This window comes from Panulirus ornatus, chromosome 30 (assembly GCF_036320965.1).
Source record: "Panulirus ornatus isolate Po-2019 chromosome 30, ASM3632096v1, whole genome shotgun sequence".
NCBI classification, from domain to species: domain Eukaryota; kingdom Metazoa; phylum Arthropoda; class Malacostraca; order Decapoda; family Palinuridae; genus Panulirus; species Panulirus ornatus.
The window spans coordinates 24,776,227-24,802,403 of record NC_092253.1 but is presented as its reverse complement, the minus strand read 5'-3'; the positions used below and the strand labels follow the sequence as shown (position 1 = coordinate 24,802,403).

Here is a 26,177-nt window from a genome sequence, read left to right as displayed (position 1 = left end):
AGAGAGAGAGAGAGAGAGAGAGAGAAAGAGAGAGAGAGAGAGAGAGGTGTTACAGGACTCCAGTTCCTCAAGGTTGCATCCTGAGCATGAAAAGTCACCTAAGGTGAGGCTGTTTCGTTGGGAGTAAAGTCTCGTCAGAGAACTTCACACTCAAAAATTGGTCTACGTCTCACTGCTACTGGGAGTGGCGCAACCTTGGGCTGCAATGACCCAGGGGTCTTTCATAGAAATTGGTCCGGGGGTAACTTTTCCCCCGAGGTTTAACCCAATGCAAGCGGAGTCTGGTAACACTTCTATATCATGCATATAGCAACAAAAGTCTGGCAAAACTGAGAGTTTCATATTGTGGCCTGTGGGTCTGATGACGTCACAGTTTCTTCACCAAGGCCTCCACACACGATCGATGCACAGATCCATAGGCGTCTCTCCCTCCTCCTCCTCCTCTTTCTCAGTCTCCTCCTCTTCCTTCATCTCTACTTCTTCTACCTCCTCCTCTCGCGTTTCTGTCAGAATATAGTCCACAGAAACTCCAATGGCATCCGGTGCCTTCACTGCTCCAGTGTTCCCTCCACCGTCATGTCCAGACGCCTCTCTATTGTTTTCCCTGTTAGCTGTTGTACGGCTCGGCGGCGAGACCTGCGGGTCTGCTGGATTAGTTGCCTGATGGGGTGCTCTTGTGGAAGGCACGGGGGACAGGAGCTCCTGAGTGACCTTAACCTTGATGAGCTGCTGGGACCTCTCGTGGTCCCTCTGAGGCACAGTGGAGGCTGAAGAGGTCGTCGACGAAGAGTCTGGTTCACTGCTGGTGGGTGTGTGCTGCTGGCCTTCGTCTTTCATAGCATGTTTACCCTCAGAACCTTCCTGAAGGAGTAGTGCCAAGGCGCCGTCCGGAAGTCGTGCAGGAACGAGGGTGAGACACTGGGAAGACGCTGGAGGAGGTTTATCCTCTTGCTCAACGCCTGATGGAGTCGGTGTTGTAACAGTTTTAGGTCCTTGAATGTCACTTTCAGTGGCGTCTGACGCTGAGGGAGGTGGAGTTAACTCCTGAACACACGAGGACAAGTGCTGCAGAAGGCCCTGCCGCAGAGTCTCGGTGCCGGACTCCTGACATGTGCTCAGGAGGTCGTCCACCACCCGTATACACTGCTTGTAGCCTGTGAGGTAACTGCTTTCATCAGGCTCTGCCACAAGCGTCTCCATTTCCTCTCCCTGTTCGCTGGTGTTCCTGACGCCCTGCCAGAACCTCACCGTCTGTTCCAGAATATCAGCCTTCTCCAGCTTGGTGGCTTTTCCTTCCTCTCCATCGACCAGCCGCTCCTCGGCCAGGAGAGAGGAGAGCTCGTCCAGACAGCTGTTGATTCGGTCACGACGTTTCTTTTCCATGATGGGTTTCCTGATCTGGAACGAGAAACATCGCGTTCTGAATGTCTTTATACCACAACACAAGGCGAGTGTGTGTGTGTGTGTGTGTGTGTGTGCGTGTGTATGTGTGTGTGTGTAAATGATAGCAATGATGATAGTGATAATCATATGATCATAATCATCGTTAGTAATAATGAACATAAAAATGATAATCATAATAGATGATAGAAATGGTGTTCTTTCTTATGGAAAATGATGATGCAGGAGGGTAGGTTTTCCAGTGACTTTCTCCCGCGTCTCTCAGTCACCTTCTTTCTCCACTGTCTACAGAGGAGAGGTTGTACCAGGAACAGACAAAATAATGGTCGCATTCTATCACATCTTCCTAAGGGATGCAACGGAACCAGATCCCAAATTAGCAGCCAAACCCTACAGACCAACTCACTGGATTCTCCTAATCGCTTCCTATGCCAATGCCCTAAATCAAACACCACCAGTGGCACGTCAACCCCCATATACCATCTTGCTTCAGTTTATTCCATCCCATAAACGTCTTTCACCATCCTGAGTGTTCAGGCTACGGCAATATGAAGCTTCTTTCACTCCATCTCTCCATCTCCTTCTCAGTTTTCCCTTTCCCTTATTTCCTTCACTACTGCAATGTAAGATCCTCATTATCGGTCTCTCTTCACTCATCCTCTCTACGTACGAACCACATCAGTACAACCTAGCCTCACGCCACATCCTTTCCAGGCATTCTACCTCCAACACATCACTCTTCTCTGCTTCCTCGCAGTCAGGACTCAAGACCCAAAGCCACACAACACACTCGGGACCACAAGAGCCAGAAAACAGATCCATTCCAACCTCAAAATACACCTACATCTCCCCTCCACACTCGTCCCAGTTGATTCATCCAAGATCCTTGATCCTCATCTTACCCAGGGTTCATCTCAGATCCTCACTGTTATGTCCACTCCAAGGCATCCAAAGCAATGAACCCCTTCCAGGTTCTCTCCATGTAAGCAATACCCAAGCCATAATAAGATGTTGATGATAACAATAATAGTGATAATAATAATAATAATAATAATAATGATAATAATAATAATAATAATAATGATGATAATAATAATAATTTGATAAGCAGCTGGGACTCTACAAATAGGGTCTTTGGATTGTCTGATGTTGTGAGGTTATTTGGCCCGAAGACCAGCAGAATAGATGTGTAGTGCAATGTTGAATGGTCGAATTGCAGAGGCACGATAGTCACATACATTAGAAGGTGATGGCATACACAGAACATCAGACTGGGGAGAAGCAGTGAGGCTTCAGAAGGGGTATAAGGTGTGTGTATAATGTATTTCCTATGAAGTATTTATGAGAAATACTTAAAGAGAACCTGCAAGTGGTATTGGTGGATCTGGAGAAAGGGTTCGAAAGAGGCGATAGAGAGAGGCCTTGTGGAAGGTGCGTCAAATGCAGTGGGCCAATGGAAAGTTACCAAATGCAGTAAAGTCTTAGCGAATGAAGTGTGCGGTTAAGAAGAAAGGATGAGTGGTTCTCGGTGAAGGGTGTTGTACGTCAAGGGTGTATGATATCACCATGGTTGTTTAATCTGTTTATGGGATGGGGTGGTTCTTAGAGCAAAGGATCATTGGGTTTACGGTATGTTGGGCGTGGGGAGGCATTGGAGGTGAATTAGATTCTGTTTGCGGAAGATATGGTTCTTGGCGGCAGCTGCAGACAGACAGTACAGAAGGAGATGACTGAATCTGGGCGAGTGTGACCGTGAATATCAGCAAGAGTAAGATAATGAGGCGCATCAGGGGAGGAGACGAGAAGGCATGAGAGCAAATTAGAACGTGGATGAAGTAGAAGAAAAGGAATGCTAATCCACCTCTGAGTGGACTTGGCAACGGATGGAACCATACAGCTGAAGTGATTTATAAGATGAAAAAGGAAACTAGGGTCCTGAGTGCACGAAGGAGTGCATGGAAGGAGAGGTCACTCTCTCTCAGGGCAAAACTTTGATTATGGTTGAAGGTCTTGTCGTTGTCTACTGTGCTGAACGGATGCAGTTCTTGACCCCCTAATGAAAAGAATGGAAGAAAGTGGAAATGTTGGGTATGAAGCGCCTGGAGACACTGAGTGAGGTGAGGGGTGATCATTTAAGGTTGGGAAGGGTAAGAGAAAGGTATGGTATTACATGCAGCAAAACTAAGGTGTAACAGGGTGTGCTGAGATGGACATATGGAGAAAATGGGAAAAGAAAGAGGGAGGTTGGGGGAAGGAGAGACTTAGAAGAAGCTGGAAGGATGGAGTGGAAGAGACTTTGAAGTACTGGGGCTTGAATATTCAGGAGAGTGCATGAGAAAGAATGATTTACTTCGATGTGGTACACGGGGGGCGACGGGATGTCACTGAAATGAATCAGGGAATATGAAGCGAATAACCTGTGGGCCTTGACTGTGAATGGTGAGCTCTGGTTTTGATACATCATACATGAGAGATAAAGAGCGGATGTATGCAAATGAGCTCGTTTTTGTTCCTGACGCTACCTCGCGAGGCGCAAGAAGCCGTTTTGTGCAATAATAATAACCATGATGATAATGATGACAATAATGATGATAATAGTAATGATAGTAATAATAATGATGATAATGATAATAATGATAATGATGATAATAGCTTCAAAGATTTATCAGATTAACTTTGACAAATTTCAAGAACAGAGAAAAATGCAGTAATTCACAAAAGGTTGAAAGAAAGAGCATGTTGAAATCATTCACAAGGCAGAGCTTATCATACAGTCTGTTATTTTCTAAAGGTGTTCACAGTGGAGGGGTTTAGAGTCATTACGAGCCGTCGGATGGGATCTCACTGAAGCGTAATACATACATATAGTGTATACATACATACATGTATACTGTATATACATACATACATGTATAATGTATATACATACATGAATATCAATACTAACATACATTCACTTGTATCCGAGAATTTGTATAGTAACCATCTGAATGCCTCTCCGGCTGCCATTTAGGCATTTAGGTTAAGTGATTGAACTGTTAGGCACTGCTGGGTAAATGACACTAGTAGTTGGGTTATTGTGTCTTTCCTCCTTGGCCGTCCACATTACGAGGTTATGTGGAAATGATGAGAAGAGATGTTCCCCTGTCACTTGGATCCTGACGTGACGTAGCTCGAGAGCATTTGCCCTCACCACACATCATACGTCATTATCAGTTGACACAAGAAGGGAGAAAAATATCCAAATAATGAGACTAGCTAATCTAATTCATATATATATATATATATATATATATATATATATATATATATATATATATATATATATATATATATATATATATATATATATATTATGCACAGACAAAGGAAAGGCCTCATTTGCTCTCGTCCATTCTGTACCTGTTATGTGCAATGCACCGAAACTCTAGCCCCCTAACCCCAGCCAGGCTCTACAGACCTTTCCGGGGTTTCCTCGGGCACCTGCATATGCCCTGGTTTAGTCCATTGATAGAACGTCGCCCCCTGTATACGGCATCGTTCCAATGCATTCTATCCCATGCATGCCTTTCACCCTCCTGCATATTACCGGACTCGGCCTGTTCGGGTTTACACCGCGATTGAAGAGTCACTTTTCGCCAAGCTGTATCACAAGGAGTAGTTTCTTCATATATATATATATATATATATATATATATATATATATATATATATATATATATATGTGTGTGTGTGTGTGTGTGTGTGTATGAAATTTGACTGTTGTAGGAGACAATGTACTTACCCGTCTTCTCTCTACCACTGGTCTGGGTAAAGTTACTTTGTCTTCGCTGGCCTGTGGTACACCCATCTTTGCTCCCCCACTACTTCTTGTCAGTCCTCACTCCTTCGTCACACTGCTCGGTAAATTTTCAAGAATGTTCGATTGTTGAGTGCTTGAGAAGCCCCAGCTTAGTCTTCTAGATCTTTCATATCTCACGATTTCTTCTCTGTCTGCAAAGCTTTTTATCCCGATCTTAAGCTTTCTTATATATGAATATTTCTTTCTCACTTCTGGAGATTTCTCATCACTTCCTCTACGGGTTTCTCACTCCTGAAGATCCCTCACCTCTTCTGAAGATTCCCTAATATTTCAGAAAGACATCCACCCCTTCTCTGAAGATTCCTCAGCTCGAAAGATTCTTTAAATCGCTACTTCTGCAAGTTCTTCACTTCTGAAGATTCCTCACTTCTGAAGATTCCTCACTTCTGAAGATTCCTCACTTCTGAAGATTCCTCACTTCTGAAGATTCCTCACTTCTGAAGATTCCTCACTTCTGAAGATTCCTCATCGTTCTGAAGATTTCTTACTTCTGAAGACTTTACTTCACCTGGAGGATTCCTCACTTCTTCATGGAGGTATTAGCTTCTGAAGAGTTCTCGCGATACCCAAAAATTCTTCACTGTTGAATATTCTCTCGGGATGACCCCAGAAGCCTCACTCCTCAATCAGTTTTGCTCAATATTTCAAAAAACCTTTGAGTCACACTATCTTCTCTTAACGTCAGGAAGGTCACATGTCTTCGTTCTAAAGATAATCGTCTGACACAGCTTGCGTGGCGTCTTGTCTAGCAATTACTGCCGCTGGGGCCATCATTCGAAGGACTACCAATAACACTGGGTCTGATAACCTGCTATTATAGCATTATCATGACTCTAGGACACGCGTCTTTATAGTGACGTTAACACGACTATGATAACTGGTTCTGGACAGCGTTCGCACGATAACTGTAGATACGTTTGAGTGTCCCTAGTTACAGAAGGATTCGTCGACCATGGCAACAGGATCCATATGGCCAAAAGGGCATAGTAACTTCAGCAACCCTGAGGTTTGTTGTTATATACTAACCTCGAGGTACTGTCATGAGGGATCATGAGATGTCAGGCGCTGAGAGTCGTCCCTGTTGTGATACGACAAGGGAAACGTTCTTGTTCACAGACGCCGAAAAAACGTTCTTGTTCGCAGACGCCGAAGAAACGTTCTCGTTCGCAGGCGCTGAAGGAACGTTCCCGTTTCCACGTGTCGAGGGAACGTAGTTCCTGAGGCTGCTAGGCGCCGAGGGGACTTCGGTCGGGGTTGCCAGACGCGCAGTCGATGATGTATGAGTTGCCAGACGTTGAGGTGGTCTTAAACGCTGCTAGTTGCCGAGGAGACGGGAAGATTGCCAAAGCCTAGTCCCGATGGCCCGGAGGAGTCCGTCGTAACGCGCTCTGCCGTAGTCTTCAGCACGTTTCTGAGGGCGTGAAGGAGCTCGAGGTCTACGAAGACATACGGAGCCGTCGTCACACAGAAGGAAACAGGCGTATCTAAGCCTACGTCAGCCACTCAACGTCTTAAATAGTCTTTAGGATCCAGACGCAGGCCATTACGCTAGACGTCTCGTGGAATCTTTCCGCGCGCGTCTCACCGCGCGTAGAACCTTACTAGCATCTACCAAACACGGCGTCTCTGCGAGTCTTCAACGCCTCCGTCAGAGTAAGGCCCCAGGTAGGAGCGGCGACGAGGCAGGTAGTGTGCAGGAAGGTCTGCCGCGAGCGTCTCTCGCGGGGAGGCGGGAGCGAACGAGGGCGTGCGTTGCGGGCGGCTCCGTCACGCTTCGCTACCTCTCTGCACACGACCGACACACGACTCGACACGCACCTCCCGTTTCTCTGTGCACCGCTGGGTTTCAGAATCATCTGTTGCCAACGTTTTCATTCCTTCTTTCGGAAATAGACGGGCGGGGAAAAAAAATGATCGCTTAGATACCAAATCCCAACCGCTATGGCTCACTGGGATTACCTGACGACAGAAGAAAATTAGCAGAATTAATGTCATAAGAGTGACTCCTGGATACTGTGACCCGGGGATGACAACCAAAACTCGAGCCACCGACAACAAAGCACGGTAATTTGCAGCCAACTTCCGCTTTCCTCGCTTCCCATTGGCTGGCCTTTTTACGTGATCTCCACTCCGATTGGCCGAGTGTTTACAGCAGAGGAAATTAGTGGTTTTACGACTGTAAAGTGTTCTTGAATCGCCAGATTTTTTTTTAAAGGCAACATTGACGATCATTACCAACCTCTTGTTATGGGTGTACGTTTGTGCTCACGTCTGTCACCTCAGAATTGATCATATGTGTGAATCTAATGAATTCAAACAACACACACACAAGCATATATATATATATATATATATATATATATATATATATATATATATATATATATATATATATATATATATATGATCTTGATCAATCGGGGCCTCAATATGCAGGGAGATGAAAGGCGTGCACGGGATAGAGTAAATTGGAACGATATGGTATACTGGGGTCGACGTTCGGTTAGTAGACCGAAATAGGGCATGTGAACGTCCGAGGTAACCATGAAAATGTCTGTGGGGCCTGAATGTGGATAGGGAGCTGTGGTTTCGGTGCATGTCATATGACAGCTAGGGAATGGATGTGAGCGAATGTGGCCTTTCTTCAACTATCCTGGTGCTACCTTGCTAACGCGGGAAACGGCGATCAGGTACGAAATATATGTGTGTGTATATATATATATATATATATATATATATATATATATATATATATATATATATATGTGTGTGTGTGTGTGTGTGTGTGTGTGTGTGTGACTCTGCTTTCATGGGTTACACCGCGAGAGAAGTTCACTTTCGCCAAGGTTGTGTCAACGACAGTGGACGAAAAGGAGTACAGTGTAGCCAAGGAACTCTTCACTCCAAAGGAACCTATCAATTTCCCGCTGCTGATCGCAACGCAGCCTTGGAGATGTAGGAGTACCATAAAGAATAATCTTGGAAATGATATATTTGTATTTTCATAATCATTGTTTATTCTTTGTTCCGATAAAGATGTGTATGGGTAAGTACACAGATAGAAACCCGTCTTACTACAAAACGTAGACAAATAATAAAACTAAAGACCATTTGATCATCAGATCGGTTGCTCGTTATATGACGTCATGGCAAGACAGTTGTTGAGAGATCTGAACGTCCTTGATCCTCGTATGTTCGTCTCGAGGAGGATTTCGCCGTACCTGAACCGTTTCTGGGACCACTGGCTTACACGTGAGTCTTCAAGAATCACTCGCTTATATGTTTTGTGTCTTGCATGACTGAGGTATTCAGACGGCAATGTAGTGTTTCCATATCCGGCAAGCAGTTCCATTTTTCAAGGTTACAATCACACAAATAAGAGGAAAAAAAAAAGTATCTGAAACTGTGAAATATATTTGTTCTGGGAGGTGTCTAGACATAAATAGAATTTCTTTACTCATACGAAGAAAAATAAAATTGCAAAAATGTATTAACCTTTTCCCTTTTTTTCCAGTTTGACTGTCATACTCCCTTCCACCACAACCCCCCCCTAACCCCCAAGGGTCAGCTCTTGGCTTCTCGAAGCCAAAAAGACGCTTTTGGGGGGTCAAAGGTGGCGCCGCTTCCGTCGCCTTGAGGGCCCTGCTTGGCAGGAGCCTCACACACACACACACACACAGGGAGGCGGGATGACGTCGCCACAATAACACTGGCAGAAGCGGAGCAGGAGAGACATCAGGCAGTGTTCCAGCCTGTGTGGTATGGCACTGTAAGGTCTCATCAGCTTGTGTGGTATAGCACTGTAAGGTCTCATCAGCCTGTGTGGTATAGCACTGTATCATCAACCCTGTTACACCACCTGTAAGCGAACACCTGTGCCTGGTATACTATACATACGATCATACGATGATTAGCAACCTGTAAACTACAAATGCATATAGTATACCAGTATATGATACTAACCTTTCGCACCTGGACACTAAATCGTAGGCTTCCTTCCACACCTTAGAATATTAGTATCGTGAGTTATTCCATTCTCGAGACTTTTAATTTACACTCGTAAAAAAAGATCTAATTCCAATTTTTAGTTAAAAAATGACCCAACTGGTTAGTGTGCATGTCAGCTGACCGCTTTGAAAGCGTTCCCATGTATATCACCTGAGTCTTTTTATGTTTTTTCTATATACTTAATCACATTTTCCCTCGTTAGCGAGGTAGTGCCAGGAAGAGACGGGGAAAGGCCACATCCACTAGCATCCAATCTCTAGGTGTCATGTTGTGTGATGCACCGAAACCACAGCTCCCAACCCTCATCCAGCCTCCGTGTGTGTGTGTGTGTGATTATATATATGTATATATATATATATATATATATATATATATATATATATATATATATATATATATATATATATATATATGTGAGAAATACTTAGAAGAGCAAATGGATTTGTATGTAGCATTTATGGATCTGGAGAAGGCATATGTTAGAGTTGATAGAGATGCTCTGTGGAAGGTATTAAGAATATATGGTGTGGGACGTAAGTAGTTAGAAGCAGTGAAAAGTTTTTATCGAGGATGTAAGGCACGTGCACGTGTAAGAAGAGAGGAAAGTGATTGGTTCTCAGTGAATGTTGGTTTGCGGCAGGGGTGAGTGATGTCTCCATGGTTGTTTAATTTGTTTATGGATGGGGTTGTTAGGGAGATGAATGCAAGTTTTGGAAAGAGGGGCAAGTATGCAGTCTGTTGTGGATGAGAGAGCTTGGGAAGTGAGTCAGTTGTTGTTCGCTGATGATACAGCCCTGGTAGCTGATTCGGGTGAGAAACTGCAGAAGCTTGTGACTGAGTTTGGTAAAGTGTGAGAAAGAAAGCTGAGAGTAAATGTGAATAAGAGCAAGGTTATTATGTACAGTAGGGTTGAGGGACAAGTCAATCGGGAGGTAAGTTTGAATGAAGAAAACTGGAGGAAATGAAGTGTTTTAGATATCTGGGAGTGGATTTGGCATCGAATGGAACCATGGAAGCGGAAGTGAATCATATGGTGGGGTAGGGGGCGAAAGTTCTGGGAGCGTTGATAAATGTGTGGAAGTCGAGAACGTTATCTTGGAAAGCAAAAATGGGTATGTTTGAAGGAATAGTGGTTCCAAAAATGTTATATGGTTGCGGGGCGTGGGCTATAGATAGAGTTGTGCGGAGGAGGGTGGATGTGCTGGAAATGAGATGTTTGAGGACAATGTATGGTGTGAGGTGGTTTGATCAAGTAATGAAAGGGTAAGAGAGATGTGTGGTAATAAAAAGAATGTGGCTGAGAGAGCAGAAGAGGGTGTTTGTAAATGGTTGGTCACATGGAGAGAATGAGTGAGGAAAAATTGACAAAGAGGATATATGTGTCAGAGGTGGAGGGAACGAGGAAAAGTGGGAGACCAAATTGGAGGTGGAAAGATGGAGTGAAAAAGATTTTGAGCGATCGGGGCCTGAACATGCAGGAGGGTGAAAGGCGTGTAAGGAATACAGTGAATTGGAACGATGTGATATACCGGGGTCGACGTGCTCTCCATGGATTGAACCAGGGCATGTGAAACGTCTGGGGTAAACCATGGAAAGTTTTGTGGGGCCTGGATGTGGAAAGGGAGCTGTGGCTTCGGTGCATTATACATGACAGAGAGACTGAGTGTGAACGAATGTGGCCTTTGTTGCCTTTTCCTAGCGCTACCTCGCGCACATGCGGGGGGAGGGGATTTTCATGTGTGGCGGGGTGGCGACAGGAATGAATAAGGGCAGACAGTAAGAATTATGTACATGTGTATACATGTATATGTCTGTGTGTGTATATACATGTATACGTTGAGATGTATAGGTTTGTATATGTGCGTATGTGGGCGTTTATGTATACACATGTGTATGTAGGTGGGTTGGGTCATTCTTTCGGCTGTTTCCTTACGCCACCTCGCTAACGCGGGAGACAGTGACAAAGAATAACAATAATAATGATATATGTATATATAATTACTCCATGATTTCAAGAGTTATGCTGTTAACGATACCTCTTTCCAAGAGGCTCATACAACCAAAGGATGCGCTACTTCCATAAACAGGGAAATGTGGACGCCTTTGGAGGGTTCTTTGACAAGACGCTACTCCCAGTCATACAGCCTCGCCAAAAGGTAACTATTCCCTCGCGGTGCAACCTCGTGATTCTGTTGTGAATGGAATCAAATTCAGACATTTCAAGGAAGATGGTAAGTGTTCTTCACTGATTATTCAGGAAATTCATTTTATGTATGGCTCAAGGTTAAGTGACTAGGAACTAAAAGAATTCCTGTATTGTGCCCTGTACAGTACACAGGCAAGGGGAGATGTTCGAATTACAGAGGTATGGATCTGCTAAGTATTACTGGTAAGTTGTATGGAAAAAGTGTGAGAGTGGTGGTATGCACAGAGCATGAGATTGGGAAGGAGCAATGAGACTTCGTTTGCGGTAGAGGATGTATGGATCAGATATTTGCTTTGACCAATCCGTATGAGAAATACTTATTGAAACAGATGCATGCGACATTTATGAGTCTGGAGAAAACGTGTGATATTACTGACAAAGATGTTTTGTGTTAGGAGCTACGAATATACAGATTGGGAAGGAAGCTACCAGAAGCAGCGAGTTTTCATCAAAAGAGTGAGGCGTGTATTAAGTCCAGCTGAAAATGGGCCTCCGTCAAGGCTGTTTGACGTCACCATGGCTGTTTAATCTGCTTATGGAAGTTAAATGCAAGGAGAGAGGGCCAGGACTGCAATCACTTGGAGATGGTGGTGGTGGAGGGGGGGTGGGGGTTAGGAAACGAGTCAATTGCTGTTTGCAGATGATACGGCCCAAGTGGCACACTTGAGTGAGAAACTGCAGAAGTTGATGTCCGAGAGTGTGTGTGTGTGTGTGTGTGTGATAGGAGGAAGCTGAGTTAATGGGCATGTTTATTAAGATTAGTATGGGAGAAACACGTCGGCCTGAGTGTGTTTGAATGGAGTGAACCCGAAAGAATTAGGGTGTTTCTCATACCTGGGAGTGGACAGCAGATGATGGAACCTTGATAGCTGAAGTGAAACACAGATTGGGTGAGGAAGCATAGGTCCTGGGTGCTTTGAGAGGTATGTGGAAACCAACTGTGTGGAAAAGACAGGAATGTTTGATGGTACAGTAATCTTGAAGGTGATCGCTTAATGCAAGGCGTGGGCCCCACCCAAAAAAACATGGAACAGTATGGCTACCTTTCTTTTCATGTAGAAGGCTCCAGTCACGGACAAAAGCCCACATCAAGGCCGGGCCTTACTTGAAATATATAATTAAAAACGGAAAAAGAAAAGAGACAAGGGAGGTATTTACGAATTTTTGAAGTGAAGGACCTGTCTTCTTAAATGTGCCAGGTCATGGTTATTGGTAAAGGCATGAGAAGGTAGAGAGTTCCAAAGCTTCGACATGTAGGGAAAGCAGGTACTAAGACAGCCCACCCTTGAGTTACCAATGGCCACACAGTAAACATTTGACGCAGCCGCTTGCCGAGTATTGCGTGGTCTAGCTAGTGAAGGGGGCACACAAGCAGCGAGCTCTCAGGAGCAAAAACCAAAGTAATACCTTTAGAAAAGGGAAGGTGAACCAACATTGCGGCGTAGGGCATGGGGTCAAGTTTGGAACGCTTATGACTAATTTCTTTCAAGTAAGGATAAGGGATAGAACCACCCCAAATGCGAGAGCAGTTCTCAGTACAAGGACAAATCAATCCCTTGTATAAACAGAGCAACTGTTCAGAAGAGTAGTAGTTTCGGCATCTAAAAAATACTCAAGTTTTTTAAAGGCAGATTTATTTATTTTCCGTAAAGTGGGGTTTCTAAGAAAGAGTGAATGTGACAGTTATACCAAGTATGTTCATCGTGTCGAGGTGGAATTACAGAACCTCAAAGGTGAGATGACAGTTGTGAGGAGTTTTCGATTGAGAGATGGGTAGAAATTGTGTCTTGGAGGCATTAGACTCAACAAGATTTAGAGTACCCCACTGAGTTATACTGTCCAAGTCTGAGTTTATTGAAGAAGATGTGTCAAGATGAGATGCAGATTGAGTGAGAAGAGGGAGCAGAATTGAAGGATGTGGATAAATGCAGTGTTGAGTCATCAGTGTATGAGTGCACTAGATTTCTTTTGGAGGAATGGAAATTGTTGAAAAAAAGGAGAAAAAGTGTAGGGGGACAGGACACAACCTTGAGAGACACCAAAGTTGATGGAGAAATGGGGGGGGAGACTGATTCATCAACAACCACAGAGACAGATCGGCCAGAAAGGAAGCTAGATATGAAGAAGTAAAGTTAGGGAGGGAAGACAACACAGGAGAGCTTAGAGATGAGGCCCCAATGCTACATACACCCTGTCAAATGCCTTAGGTATGTCAAGGGCAACTACATAAGACTCTCCAAAATCTTTCAGGCATGATGACCAGACATTAGTAAGATAGGAAGGAATATCACCTGTGGATCTCGCCTAACAGAAGCCACACTGGTGATCAGAGAGAAGCCTGTGATTCTCGAGGTGTTGAAACTGAATTGCTTGAGGACCATATGTGGCACAAAAAATGACAAGGTAAGAGGGAGATGTTGTATCAAGAAAAGGTATGGTGGAGAGCTGAAAGTGTACTGAAATGGTGTGGACATATAGAAAGGATGAGTGAAGAGAAAGAAAAAATTATTTATTACTTATTATACTTTGTCGCTGTCTCCCATGTTAGCGAGGTAGTGCAAGGAAACAGATGAAAGAATGGCCCAACCCACCCACATACACATGTATATACATACACGTCCACACATGCACATATATATACCTATACATTTCAATGTATACACATATATATATATATATATATACATACACAGACATATACATATATACACATGTACATAATTCATACTTGCTGCCTTTATTCATTTCCGTTGCCACCTCGCCAAACATGAAATGACATCCTCCTCCCCCCTGCATGTGCGTGAGGTAGCGCTAAGAAAAGACAACAAATGCCACATTCATTCACATTCAGTCTCTAGCTGTCATGTATAATGCACTGAAACCACAGCTCCCTTTCCACATCCAGGCCCCACAAAACTTTCCATGGTTTACCCCAGACGCTTCACATGCCCTGGCTCAATCCATTGACAGCATGTCAACCCCGGTAAACCACATTGTTCTAATTCACTCTATTCCTTGTACGCCTTTCACCCTTCTGCATGTTCAGGCACCGATCACTCAAAATCTTTTTCACTCCATCCTTCCACCTCCAATTTGGTCTCCCACTTGTCGTTCCTTACACCTCTGATACATAGATCCTCTCTGTCAATCTTTCCTCACTCACTTTCTCCATGTGACAAAACCATTTCAATACATCCTCTTCTGCTCTCTCAACTACACTCATTTTATTACCACACATTTCTCTTGGCCTTTCATTACTCACTTGATCGAACCACCTCACATCACATATTGTCCTCAAACATCTCATTTCCAACACATCTACCTTCCTTTGCACAACCCCATCTATAGCCTATGCCTCGCAACCATATAACATTGTTGGAACCACCATTCCTTCAAACATACCCATTTTTGCTTGCTTTCCGAGATAATGTTCTTGACTTCCACACATTTTTCAATGCTCCCAGAACTTTTGCCCCCTCTCCCACCCTGTTACTCACATCCGCCTCCATGGTTCCATTTGATGCCAAATCCACTACCAGATATCTAAAACACTTCACTTCCTCCAGTTTTTCTCCATTCAAACTTACCTCCCAATTGACTTGTCCCTCAACCCTACTGTACATAATAACCTTGCTCTTATTCACATTTATTCTCAGCTTTCTTCTTTCACACACTTTATCAAACTCAGTCACCAGCTTCTGCAGTTTCTCACCCGAATCAGCCACGAGCACTGTATCATCAGCGACAACTGACTCACTTCCCAAGCCCTTTTATCCACAACAGACTGCATACTTGCCCCTCTCTCCAAAACTCTTGCATTCACCTCCCTGACAATCCCATCCATAAACAAATTAAACAACCATGGAGACATCACACACCCCTGCCGCAAACCGACATTCACTGAGAACCAATCACTTTCCTTTCTTCCTACTCATACACATGCCTTATATCCTCGATAAAAACTTTTCACTGCTTCTAGAAACTTGCCTCCCACACCATATACCCTTAATACTTTCCACAGAGCATCTCTATTGACTCTATCATATGCCTTCTCCAGATCCATAAATGCTGCATACAAATCCATTTGTTTTTCTAAATATTTCTCATACATATTCTTCAAAGGAAACGCCTGATCCACACATCCTGTACCACTTCTGAAACCACACTGCTCTTCCCCAATCTGATGTTCTGTACATGCCTTCACCCTCTCAGTCAATACCCTCCCATATAATTTCCCAGGAATACTCAACACACTTATACCTCTGTAATTTGAACACTCACCTTTATCTCCTTTGCCTCTGTACAATGGCACTATGCATGCATTCCACCAATCCTCAAGAAGAAATATGCATAAGAAATGGTGACCAAATAACAGGGAAAGGCCAAGGTAAAGATGGAAGGATGAAATGTATGATATTTTGAATCATCAGGGCCTGAACATGCAGAAGGGTGTGAAGCATGCATGGGATACTGCAAATTATAGTGATGTGGTAAACAGGGGCTGATATGCCATCAGCAGGCTAAAGCATGGGATTTGAATTAGTTGGGAATACCATGGATAGGTGTGTGGGGCTTTGCTGTGGCTAGAGGGTTCTGCTTTCTGTGGACCTGGGCAAATAAGGCCTGTCTTCATCTGTTCCTGGCATCACCTTGTTGGCACCAGCAATTATATTTTCTGTTACAGTAATATGCAGTAAAAGTAAGACTTGGTAAAGGCACAATGTAGCAGAAGTGTAATGCATTAAGCTACAGTTATATCAATGTTTACAGTAATGCATTGTAACAAGGTCACTAACAATCAAACATCTTATGGATTTTAGTGGTTTCACCAACCATCGAAACCACACTAAGTCTGGGGTAAAGCTACAAGTGGCCAATGAGGAACATTTGAGAGCAAGCCTTGGTGAGGAGAGGAGGCAGATCGAAAGAGATTGCACCAGAAGTTTAAGGCAGTAAGTCATCCTAGGCTCCATCCAGCAGGGTGTTTTCAAGTTCCCTCTTATCCTCTTCTTCATGTGAATATGTATAGTACAGAGGCTGCAAGTAAATGGGAATGTTAAGAGTTATAACACTAGCCTGTTGTTTTGAGATTCCTTACCTGCTAGACAGCCTTATCTACTATACTTGAATTTTTATGTTTGCAAAAAGTTCTACGCAAGTTTCAGTAATAAAACATTCACGTTTAGTGTTGTAGTATTAGGCAAAAAGTGTTGAGTGTCATTTGTTAGATTATAAAGGACATAGGTGGTAAACAATTTGGATAACTGTTCCAAGTGGTCATTTTGTGTTGTCAGTGATAAAAACCTAAACTTTACAGACTTGTCATAAAGCCCCAAGGAAAACTAGTTAACTAATGTGTATTTTTGGGATGAAGGTTATTTTAGCTTGATGATGTCTCATAAGTAACTGGCTTGGTGAAGACATAGTGCAATTCAGTTGACAGTCTCTTACTGATAACTCCAGGACCATGAGAAGACTGGGTGAAGTCTCCACTGATTGGTTGGGAGATTTGTATGGAACCTAGCACAGTCTCCATTGTGTTGGAAGTCTGTATGATGTTGTAACTCATGGTATCTGCTTATATCATTGGAACTTACAAGAGTTGGTGGATTCAGTTGGCCTGAAGTACTAACATGTCTTAGTGTTGTTAACCTATGGAACCTGTGAATTCTGGGAACATTGTTTAGTATGTATATGTTTGAGGATTGTGGTCTAAGATCATCAATAATTATCATGTTTTAGTTTTTGTTTTAATTTCCTACACCTATAAGTAAATTGTTAATAAATTTGTTAGTCACAGTGTTGAAATTTTCACTACCCCTTCACAATGAGCAAAATGGGGCACTGGATGATCACCCTGGAAGACACAATCGCAGGAATGAAAGCATGAAACAATTCTTCTCTATTTACGAATGGCACAAATGCAGTCATTATCATTAATCTAAGCCTATTGTACTTGAATTTTGTGACTAATACCTATTCTTAAAATCCTCTCCACAATGAAACAGCATGAAAAACCATCATGTAATCACAATAGCAATATCTTTGCGATGAAGTAAAATCATTACTTCTTGAAGATGTAGAAGAGAAAGAGAAAAGTAAATATGTCTAGTGATGCCAATCTGAAGAAAGAAGCTCTCCCTAAATGTATTGCATCTGAGAAAAGGAAACACTACAGCTGCTAACAATTATTTTTAACGAAATCAGTATAGTTCAGGTCAGAGGTATCACTTTTACATATTCTACATTCTAACCCCTGCCCCACAACTGATACTCTATATCACACAGTTGTGTTTTACGGATGGATGGCAAATCAAATGAATATATTACTATCATCGTATTCTCTGTCATTGCTTTCATATAAATGATGACCTAGTCTAACCAAGAATGCCTGGAGACTATAAGGAAGGTTGGAATATAAAACTAGTGGGTGACCTAAGCAAAGAAACTCTTGAAAAAACCTAGTCTCATAAACATGACAATTATTCAATTCACCTGTAAAATACTCTCTTGTAAGTTATCCTTATACACAATTTATTATAAATTAATCCTAATAATACCTGGCCATAACTACTAATGAGGGAACTAATCATGTATGATTTATCATATGACCTCACATGGAACTGCAACCTCACTGCAACTTTAGACAGATGAAATATACTTATTTTCAAGTTAACTACCCAAGAGCAATGAAGCCATTTCTATACAAAATGTTCTAATCAATACCCATGTGTGTAATCTATGGTTCAAACAATGAACAGATGACATAGAAAAATTCGCGCTACCTCAAAATACACATACCTAAGTAGAGAAATATGCGAATTATGGCAAACTTGCCTTAACGTACATGTTACATGATGGGCATACTTAGATCTCAAAACAATATACAAATTACCAGGTAATTCTGCAGTTCCTCTGACTCCTACACTTATTGTAGATCTGGAATCAATGAAACATGTTGAGCAATAAAAAATTCTCAAGTTCATGTGTCAATACTGCAACTGAAAGGCAAGCTACAAGCCAATGAGACTGTGGTTACTGGTATAGAAGCTTCAGAGGTCACCACATGTACATACTTTAAGTGAATACAGCCAGGTATCACATATGCCTGTTAGATCATAACAATCTAAAAAATTGAATGGGTAAAGGTGAAAAATTTCCTCAACATAACATGAATGTAATATTCAGTTAAAAATAGTGCTCGTCAAAAAATTTCAACCTATGAATGTACTATTCAGTTAGAAATATAGTGCTCATTCTATTACATCTTAATCTGTCTAGTACTATGAAGAAAGAATTTTTCCTGCTAGTGTTCAGGGATGGACAAAGGCTTGAAATCATTGTGTGTGTTTTTGAGGGATCTGATCAGCTGGCCCATCAGGTTTGCTTATAATTTGTCTGAGTTGGTCTCCCTGTGTAAGAGTCCAGCTGCACTGACTTGACAGGGTTAAGAGCATTTCCCATTTAAACTCTGTTAACTGTTAAAAAAAAAAGCGCATTTCAAACTAGACAACTAATCATGTAGGAGCAAATCTGCAGGTTTTATAAGAAGGAGTATGGCATTCAAGTTATTTCTATGATATCATTCTGTGATTAGCAAGGTCTTTAAGGCTTCACTAATCACAAGGTGGAGGATTCTAATGAGGTTTGTGGGATTCATTGGCAGCACAATGTCAAAAATAGTTACTGACTTTACAGGAACATACAGCTTGACGTACACAATAAAATTGCATAAGAAGACATCAGGTACAATTTCTTTGAGGGAAAGTAATATAAACAAATCATATGATTATCCTTGCGCTACCTCGCAAACGCGGGAGACAGCAACAAAATAAAAAAAAAAAAAAAAAATGATTATACTACAAGCTACTCATAGTTTAGTGTTAAGTGTCACTGTGTACAAGCTCTCAACAGGACTCCAGGTTGTTGTGTAGAAATTAAAGAGGGCTTTTTTCTAAGTAACATCAATGATCAACAAGCGTTTAAACTTTCTATGTTATTTGTAAATCACTCTGAAGACATATGCCTATACTTTCTGTTCTTAAAAAGAGACCCAAAGGACACATTCTAATGTTTCATGACAAAAGGATATGACCATTGCAGCCTCTCATTTCAATCAGTACTATCTTACACTTTAACTTATGAACACTTTCAAGGATTTTACCAAAATAATGGCACAAATCTGAATTAAGCCAGGGAATCATATTTCAAAACATAGCATCTGGACATAGATCTGTATGTATGCACAAGTTCCATCATTAAATAACACAGTTTATCCTGTTCCCTAATTTTCATGTGGTGTCACTCTGTCAATAAGAAGGATTAGGTTGTCAGAGTTCATGATATGATAGAGTGACCAGCCCTCATGCATATCTCGAGTTAAAAAACAAAATATTTGCAATAAGCCATTTTTACCCCCTTCAATACGTAAACTCATGAAAGTTTCATATGCACAATTTCCTGTGAATGCTAAAGTTACCCTATAATCAAAATACATACACTTCTATGCATCTTAGGTTTTCCATTCCATGAAGAAGTTTAAGGTCATGTAAACTAAAGAGGTTTAAGGTTATGTAAATTATTTCATATGAAAGTAAACAGAACTTTGGCATATGCATAATAAAGCTAGAAGTACTTGAAAGAATCACACAATTCACACCCATACTTCCTTGGGGTTAGCTGTAGGTTTCTTAGGCTCATAGCTGTACAGGAAGACTGAACCAATCACTAAAACTGCACCAGATACAAACTGGGAAGTTATTTCAAAACCAAACATGAATACTGAAAAAACAGTGGATATGATAATGGCTAATGATGTTACAAAACCCTTCAGAATATTGTCTGCATACTTAATAACCATGGCTACAAGCAATCCTCCAATGGCATTCAAGGCCACAAGGTACAATACATAAGCATCATAACCATGAAAAAATCCTTTTTTTATGATGGCAGAGTAGTCATTTAAGAATGATGTAATTAAACCAAATGGCAGTGAGAGGAAGGACAACTGTACATTCCTGACCCAGAGTGAAACATCTGACCCTTTCAATATTTTTTCAAAATAGATGCCAGCAAAACCAGAGCAGAAGCAGGCACCTACTGCAGCAACACAACCTAGAACACGATTCTGCACAGTAGTGGTGGAGTTGAATGCCTTATCAGATGAGGAGATCTGAACAAGACAAACACCCACTGTAAGCAGTGCCAGTGATACCCATTGTGTTCCACGAAGCCGTTTATGAAGGATCAACACAGCAAAAATGGCAGTTGTGAGAATCTTCATCTGGTTGGTAACCTGATGGGGACAAGATAATGAAACATAAGTAACTCCTAATGTATATAGCTCATCCAGTGTCCTAAGCATTTACATTTCTAAATGGGTTTTTTCCATACTTGTTTGATGTTTCCCCTGTTAACAAGGTAGTGCTACGAACAGATGTGGAAGGACCTCATTTCTTCGCATCAGTTCTCTACCTGTCATGTATAATGCATCAAAACCAAAAGCCTCTATTCACAAGCAAGCCCTACTCACCTCTCTGTGGTTTTCCTTGACTGGTTCCTATGCCCTGGTTAAGCCCAGTGAAAACATGTTGCCCTTAGTATACTGCATTTATCTATCCCATGCATGCCTCACATCCTACTGCATGTTTAAGCCCTGATACTCTAACTTAGATACACTCAAAGCCAGATCATCCAGGTTTCTCTCCCTAAACATAGTCGCTATCTTTCCTTTCTTCTCATCCTGTTTATGGGACATCAATGCATATAGTGACCCAAACCTGAGCTTTTGATGGGGATGAACATTCCTCATGTGGCTCTTTCTTGTTCTCAAATTCAGAAAATGAATTACAAGGATAAGAGGGTTTCCAGGTCCCCACTTCCATCTTTTCTGCCTTCTACAACACAAAGGGAATATCAGGATGGTATTCTTTCAAACTCAAATGGTTGAAATTAACTTCAACTTCACGAAATTTTCTACTGTATAAGAAAACGTACTCATGGTAAGGAGGAAGTGCTTCAAGGACTTTGGATAAAGGGCACCCCATCATTTACTTTTATGTAATCAGTGAGGTACTGCTGTCAAATATAAGAATTCTATAAGAACACTCAATACATGACAGAATGTTAACTCAGCACAAATATTACTTATACCTTCATTCACTGAGCAAAAAAATAATATAAGGCACCACAATTTTCACATATAGCAATGCATCTTTTAAGATTTCATTTGGTTCCTATATAGCGCAGCATACACTTGTATGACCCATGACCAAAACAAATGTCATAACTCATTAAAGTACAGTGGTATGTTCGGGCAATATCATATGTTTGATAAAAAGTGAGAGGCCTTAGTGTTGAAGTTTTGATCAGTTTGAATTTGTCCTTAAAAATCTATTTCATTACACTGTTTCAAAGTGGTATTGAAATACCAATTTAATGCAAGTTATATGGATGTGACATTATAATACAAGCTTGAATTCTGAAGTACAATCCTTACTGTTAAGAAATTTCCATGAAAAAAGTTGTAAATAAAATGATAATATGTAATGATACATTTTAGTTATGTAAAGTTTTGCAGAACAATATATCAATTGAGTATGAAGTCTACTTGTGTGACATAAATCAAAATACTATATATTGTGAAATATCACCTGACATGACAGTGGGGGGGGGCTGGAAATCCTCCCCTCCTGTTTTGTACTTTTCCAAAAGAAGGAATAGAGAAAGGGGCCAAGTGAGGATTTTCCCTCAAGCTCAGTCCTCTGCTCTTAACGCCACCTCGCTAACATGGGAAATGGCGAATATGTATGAAAATAAAATCACCTGACATATAATGAAATAACATCTATGACAATGTTTATTCTAATCAATCTATGTATGCAGAGTCTATCTTAATAGCAAGGTCTATAATAGTTTATTACAAAAATCATGATAAAATAAACGTCCTTTCATTATTGCATCTACTTTTCAAAATACTGTTAGCTTTAAGAAAATTCTACACAACTTTGAATGTATTCTATCAATAAAATTTTTCCAAGATAATATTACCATGATTTCATGATCTATCAATGACCAAATTTTTACCTGATACCCAGCAGCATCTATGACAGAAGCAATAAAGTATAAAAAGTTGTTCATGATCCATCAACTACCAATTTTTTACCTGATATGTAGCAGCATCTATGTTTGAAGCACTATAGTATAACAAGTTGTTCTGGATGAGATACACAAGTGAGGGGACACAAACTTTCAGTGTGCTGATCTTCTGCTGCCAAATTTGAGTGTAGAGTGCCATGAACCAGTGCTACAAGAGCAAAGAATCATTGGTGAAGATTCTGACACTTACATCAACAAACTCATTAGTACTTAAAATGAATGCTAAAATGAAATTAGAATCAATGTGGCTAACAAAGTATGCAAAACCATTTGTAAAAGAATTTCTTGCCAACATAAAATAATCAAGTGGCAAAGCAAAAGCTCTTTCAGTTTAAACTAAATAAGAATAAAAAGATATGATCAAAAATTCTCCCTGGATATTTGGATCAACCAAGACTTACAAGCTGTCAATGATGTGCTACTTCTGTATCTAAAGGACATACTCATTATAAGAACTGTATTATCAGAATTGGGGACAACTACTCACCAAAAACAAATTTTGGGATGCTGAAATCCTTTTTTCCAAGCTTAGACAGGATATGCAAATTCTGCATATCAGAGACTGGGTTCTCCCAGCTTTGTGTGCAGTGAATATGTGACAAACTCTAGACCATGTTTCATCTTTTATTAGAGAGAGCATATGAAGTTGAAAAGCACTGGAAAAATGACATCAATACTCATACAACAACTGCAAATCTGATGCATATGATTAACAAACTATGTGATATACCTGTCATGGTGCTGAACACTGCCAACAAGTGGGAGCAAATTACTCAAGTCCAGTTGGGAGGCACCAAATACTTTTTCATGTTGAATGAAACAAAATGCTTTGCTTAATCCCAGCATTATCCTTTGCTTGAATTGTAAAGTATTGCAAAGTAATTTTTCATGCTTTTACAAGCTATTGTATTCCTGGCTTTCTTTCATGCTCAAAAAAATATTTTTGAGCTTGACAGATAGCTGAAAAATAATAGCTTCTTAAAATACAGTCTTTATGCAAGATGGATACTCATTCTATAAATGTGCCAAAATTTCTGGATTAAATGGATATAATAAAGATCAGAAATTTAGCTAATCAAGTCTACCTACCTGGCTATCAACACTATTTCTATCTACATTGGGTGGATCAAGTGAATACAAGCATTCTCTTCTAAGCCAAACCCCATAAGCTGACAAACGAAAGGGACGAATACCCAAATATCCTGTGGCAAAATACAACTTTCACCTTAGACACAGGAGATACTGAGTTAATAAAGGAAGCAGTCAAGGGTTTGAATTGCAAATTCTGCATATCAGAGACTGGGTTTTCCCAGCTTTGTGTGCCGTGAATATTGTTCACCAAACAAGTGATATTCTACCTTTATATCCTCAATTACCAGATTTTTTCTTTATTCAAAAACAAAGTATGTAATATGCTTCTCATAATGCATGAGGTATCAGAATCACACAGCTGATATTAATGGTTTTGAAGAGGTATTCACAAAATGAATTTTAACTTGTGAATAAGTTATCAATGACCCACTGGACTTGTGTTTCTATCAAATGCAAACACTGATATCAATAAATCTATCAAGAACCTCAAAGAGTAAATGAAAACATTCTTAAAACAGATATTATGAGTAAATGATAGAAAACTATCTTCAGGAAAGAACTTAGCTATATTCATTCTCTAATACATATCTTCTTATGTACTGTTGAGATTACAGATAAACTGGTTAAATTGTTTCCCTAGATATGATACAAACATCAATGTGGAAATACGTAATTACAAATGTACGAAGGTAATCCCAAGTAAATAGATTGGAGCTGAGGATACAGCTTACATCAAAAGTGAAGAATAACACTCATTGTTTTAAAGCTCAGGTTGAGTTTGATAAGGGAGCAATATCTCATTACAGGTGTTTAATGGTTTCACTAGTAGTGTATACACATAACTATCATTTAAGTTGTTAAAACTGGTTAAACTGTTTCCCCTAGATGTGATACAAACATCAATGTGCAAATAGATAATTACAAATGTACAAAAGTAATTCCAAGTAAATAGAATGGAGCTAAGGACAGAGCTTATATTAAAAATGAAAAACAACTCTTATTGTTTTAAAGCTCAGGTTGAGTCTGATGAGGAAGCAATATTTCATTACAGGTGTTTAATGGTTTCATTTGTAGTGTAGACACATAACTATCTTTCAAGTTGTTAAAACCTAAAGCTGATTGTGTATGAATCTTACTGCCTTAATTCCAATAGAAGAATGAGCTGAGATGGCATAAATCATGAAAGCACTGAAAATGGGGAAAGACTGTGGAAATTCTAATACATGTATGAGATATGTTATTTGAACAGCACATTGAAACTGTTATCCTTACATAAGCAACTGGTATAACCAAAGGTGACAATTTTGATATATTCAGTCAAAAAGACAATTTATTAGAATTTTGGTGATTAATGAATAACTGAATTCAGCATCTTGCTGACGATGAAGCACAACCTACTTCTTTCAGGTTTTCTAAACATAATTTACAAGTATTTCTACATCCAGGTAATGAAGTATGTGAAAAATCAGATGTGCCCAAGCCTCAGTGGTACAGTATTAGTCTCATATTGCAGGAGATTTGAGTTCAAGCATCCAAGAGAACAGTATGTTTAATAATCCTGTTAAATGTGCACATTACAAAAACATACAAATCAGTTCAGGTTAAAATGGTTTAAGTTAAGTTTGTTTATAGAAATGTTCTTTAAGTTCCATAAAACTAAAAGCATTGGAAACCAGAAAACAGGCAGAATACAATTCAGGAAAACTAAATCAGATCCCACTGAAAATGAGTTAATAATTAATTGCATAGCCCCATGGCCCATTTCACGGGGCTTCTGTGGCTTCAGTACAGTAATACATGCATTAGAAGGGAAGTGATGGCTCCCTTTGGAGCAGTGTATCTATATGCAGGTGGAGTCTGGTAATGCTAAAGTTAATATAAATTTTCTCATATGCACATATTCAAGAAGAATGCTGCTATCTGGCCATTACTATTTCACATAAGCAACATCAAGGACAGAAGGGAGATCACTGACAAGTGAGGTAAGGGCAGGTAGGTAAGATTTTATTGGAAAGGAAAGTGGGATTAATAAAGAAGATGCAGATATGAATGGAAAAGTAAATCAAAGCATATTGAAAGAGAAGCTGATAATCCATATGGCAGGATGAGATGTTATAGTATGAGACCATGAAGAGATGATATCTAATTACAGGATTATTTTGTGGTTAGGAATAATGGTCAGAGGAAAGGCAAACGTATAAGAGTATGATCATATGTGACAGTTCAAGAATGAATTCATCACAATCACAACTACACACTGCATAAGGATCATCATATTCTTGGTGTGATACAGGTTACCAGATGCTCTCAGCCACACACATGAATGATAAAAGAGCATTTCAACTTACCTGTATGGAGCCCTCATCTTTGAATACTAATAGGAGAGATGCCAAAAGCTTCACAAATTCTGTCATCACTACAGCTGAAAATGAAAACCATCTGACAATGAAC

General features: G+C 40.6%; 2 protein-coding genes and 1 long non-coding RNA gene across 10 annotated transcripts in view; 1 reads left to right on the top strand and 2 right to left on the bottom strand.

Annotated features, from left to right (window-relative positions):
* On the bottom strand, positions 1-7,047 carry LOC139758606 (transcription factor HES-4-B-like). 2 transcript variants are annotated; one of them, XM_071680127.1, is made up of 2 exons: positions 6,290-7,047; positions 1-1,398 (listed from the first exon to the last, which is right to left on the bottom strand). In XM_071680127.1, the coding sequence occupies exon 2, from the start codon at positions 1,381-1,383 to the stop codon at positions 379-381; it is 1,005 nt and encodes a 334-aa protein (XP_071536228.1). In that variant the 5' UTR covers positions 1,384-1,398; positions 6,290-7,047; the 3' UTR covers positions 1-378. The 2 variants fall into 2 exon arrangements, with proteins under 2 accessions (XP_071536228.1, XP_071536227.1); XM_071680126.1 differs by having other exon boundaries at positions 5,186-7,044.
* LOC139758502 (uncharacterized) overlaps positions 1-16,801 on the top strand; it is a 33,433-nt gene extending 16,632 nt beyond the window's left edge. For 2 of the 4 annotated variants that reach the window (XR_011714858.1, XR_011714855.1), the window contains exons 2-5: positions 8,386-8,515; positions 8,778-11,427; positions 13,728-13,880; positions 16,298-16,801. This is a non-coding gene — a long non-coding RNA (uncharacterized lncRNA). The remainder of the gene's footprint in view (positions 1-8,385; positions 8,516-8,777; positions 11,428-13,727; positions 13,881-16,297) is intronic. The other 2 variants (XR_011714856.1, XR_011714857.1) reach the window with 2 other exon arrangements.
* Positions 16,802-19,660: 2,859 nt separating this feature from the next.
* The window catches only part of LOC139758500 (UDP-N-acetylglucosamine transporter-like), a 28,814-nt gene continuing 22,297 nt past the window's right edge, over positions 19,661-26,177 (bottom strand). For all 4 annotated transcript variants that reach the window (XM_071679988.1, XM_071679987.1, XM_071679990.1 and 1 more), the window contains 3 exons: positions 26,075-26,148; positions 22,642-22,782; positions 19,661-20,772 (listed from right to left, as the gene is read on the bottom strand). In XM_071679988.1, coding sequence (XP_071536089.1) covers positions 20,131-20,772; positions 22,642-22,782; positions 26,075-26,148 — 857 coding nt within the window. In that variant the 3' untranslated portion in view covers positions 19,661-20,130. The remainder of the gene's footprint in view (positions 20,773-22,641; positions 22,783-26,074; positions 26,149-26,177) is intronic.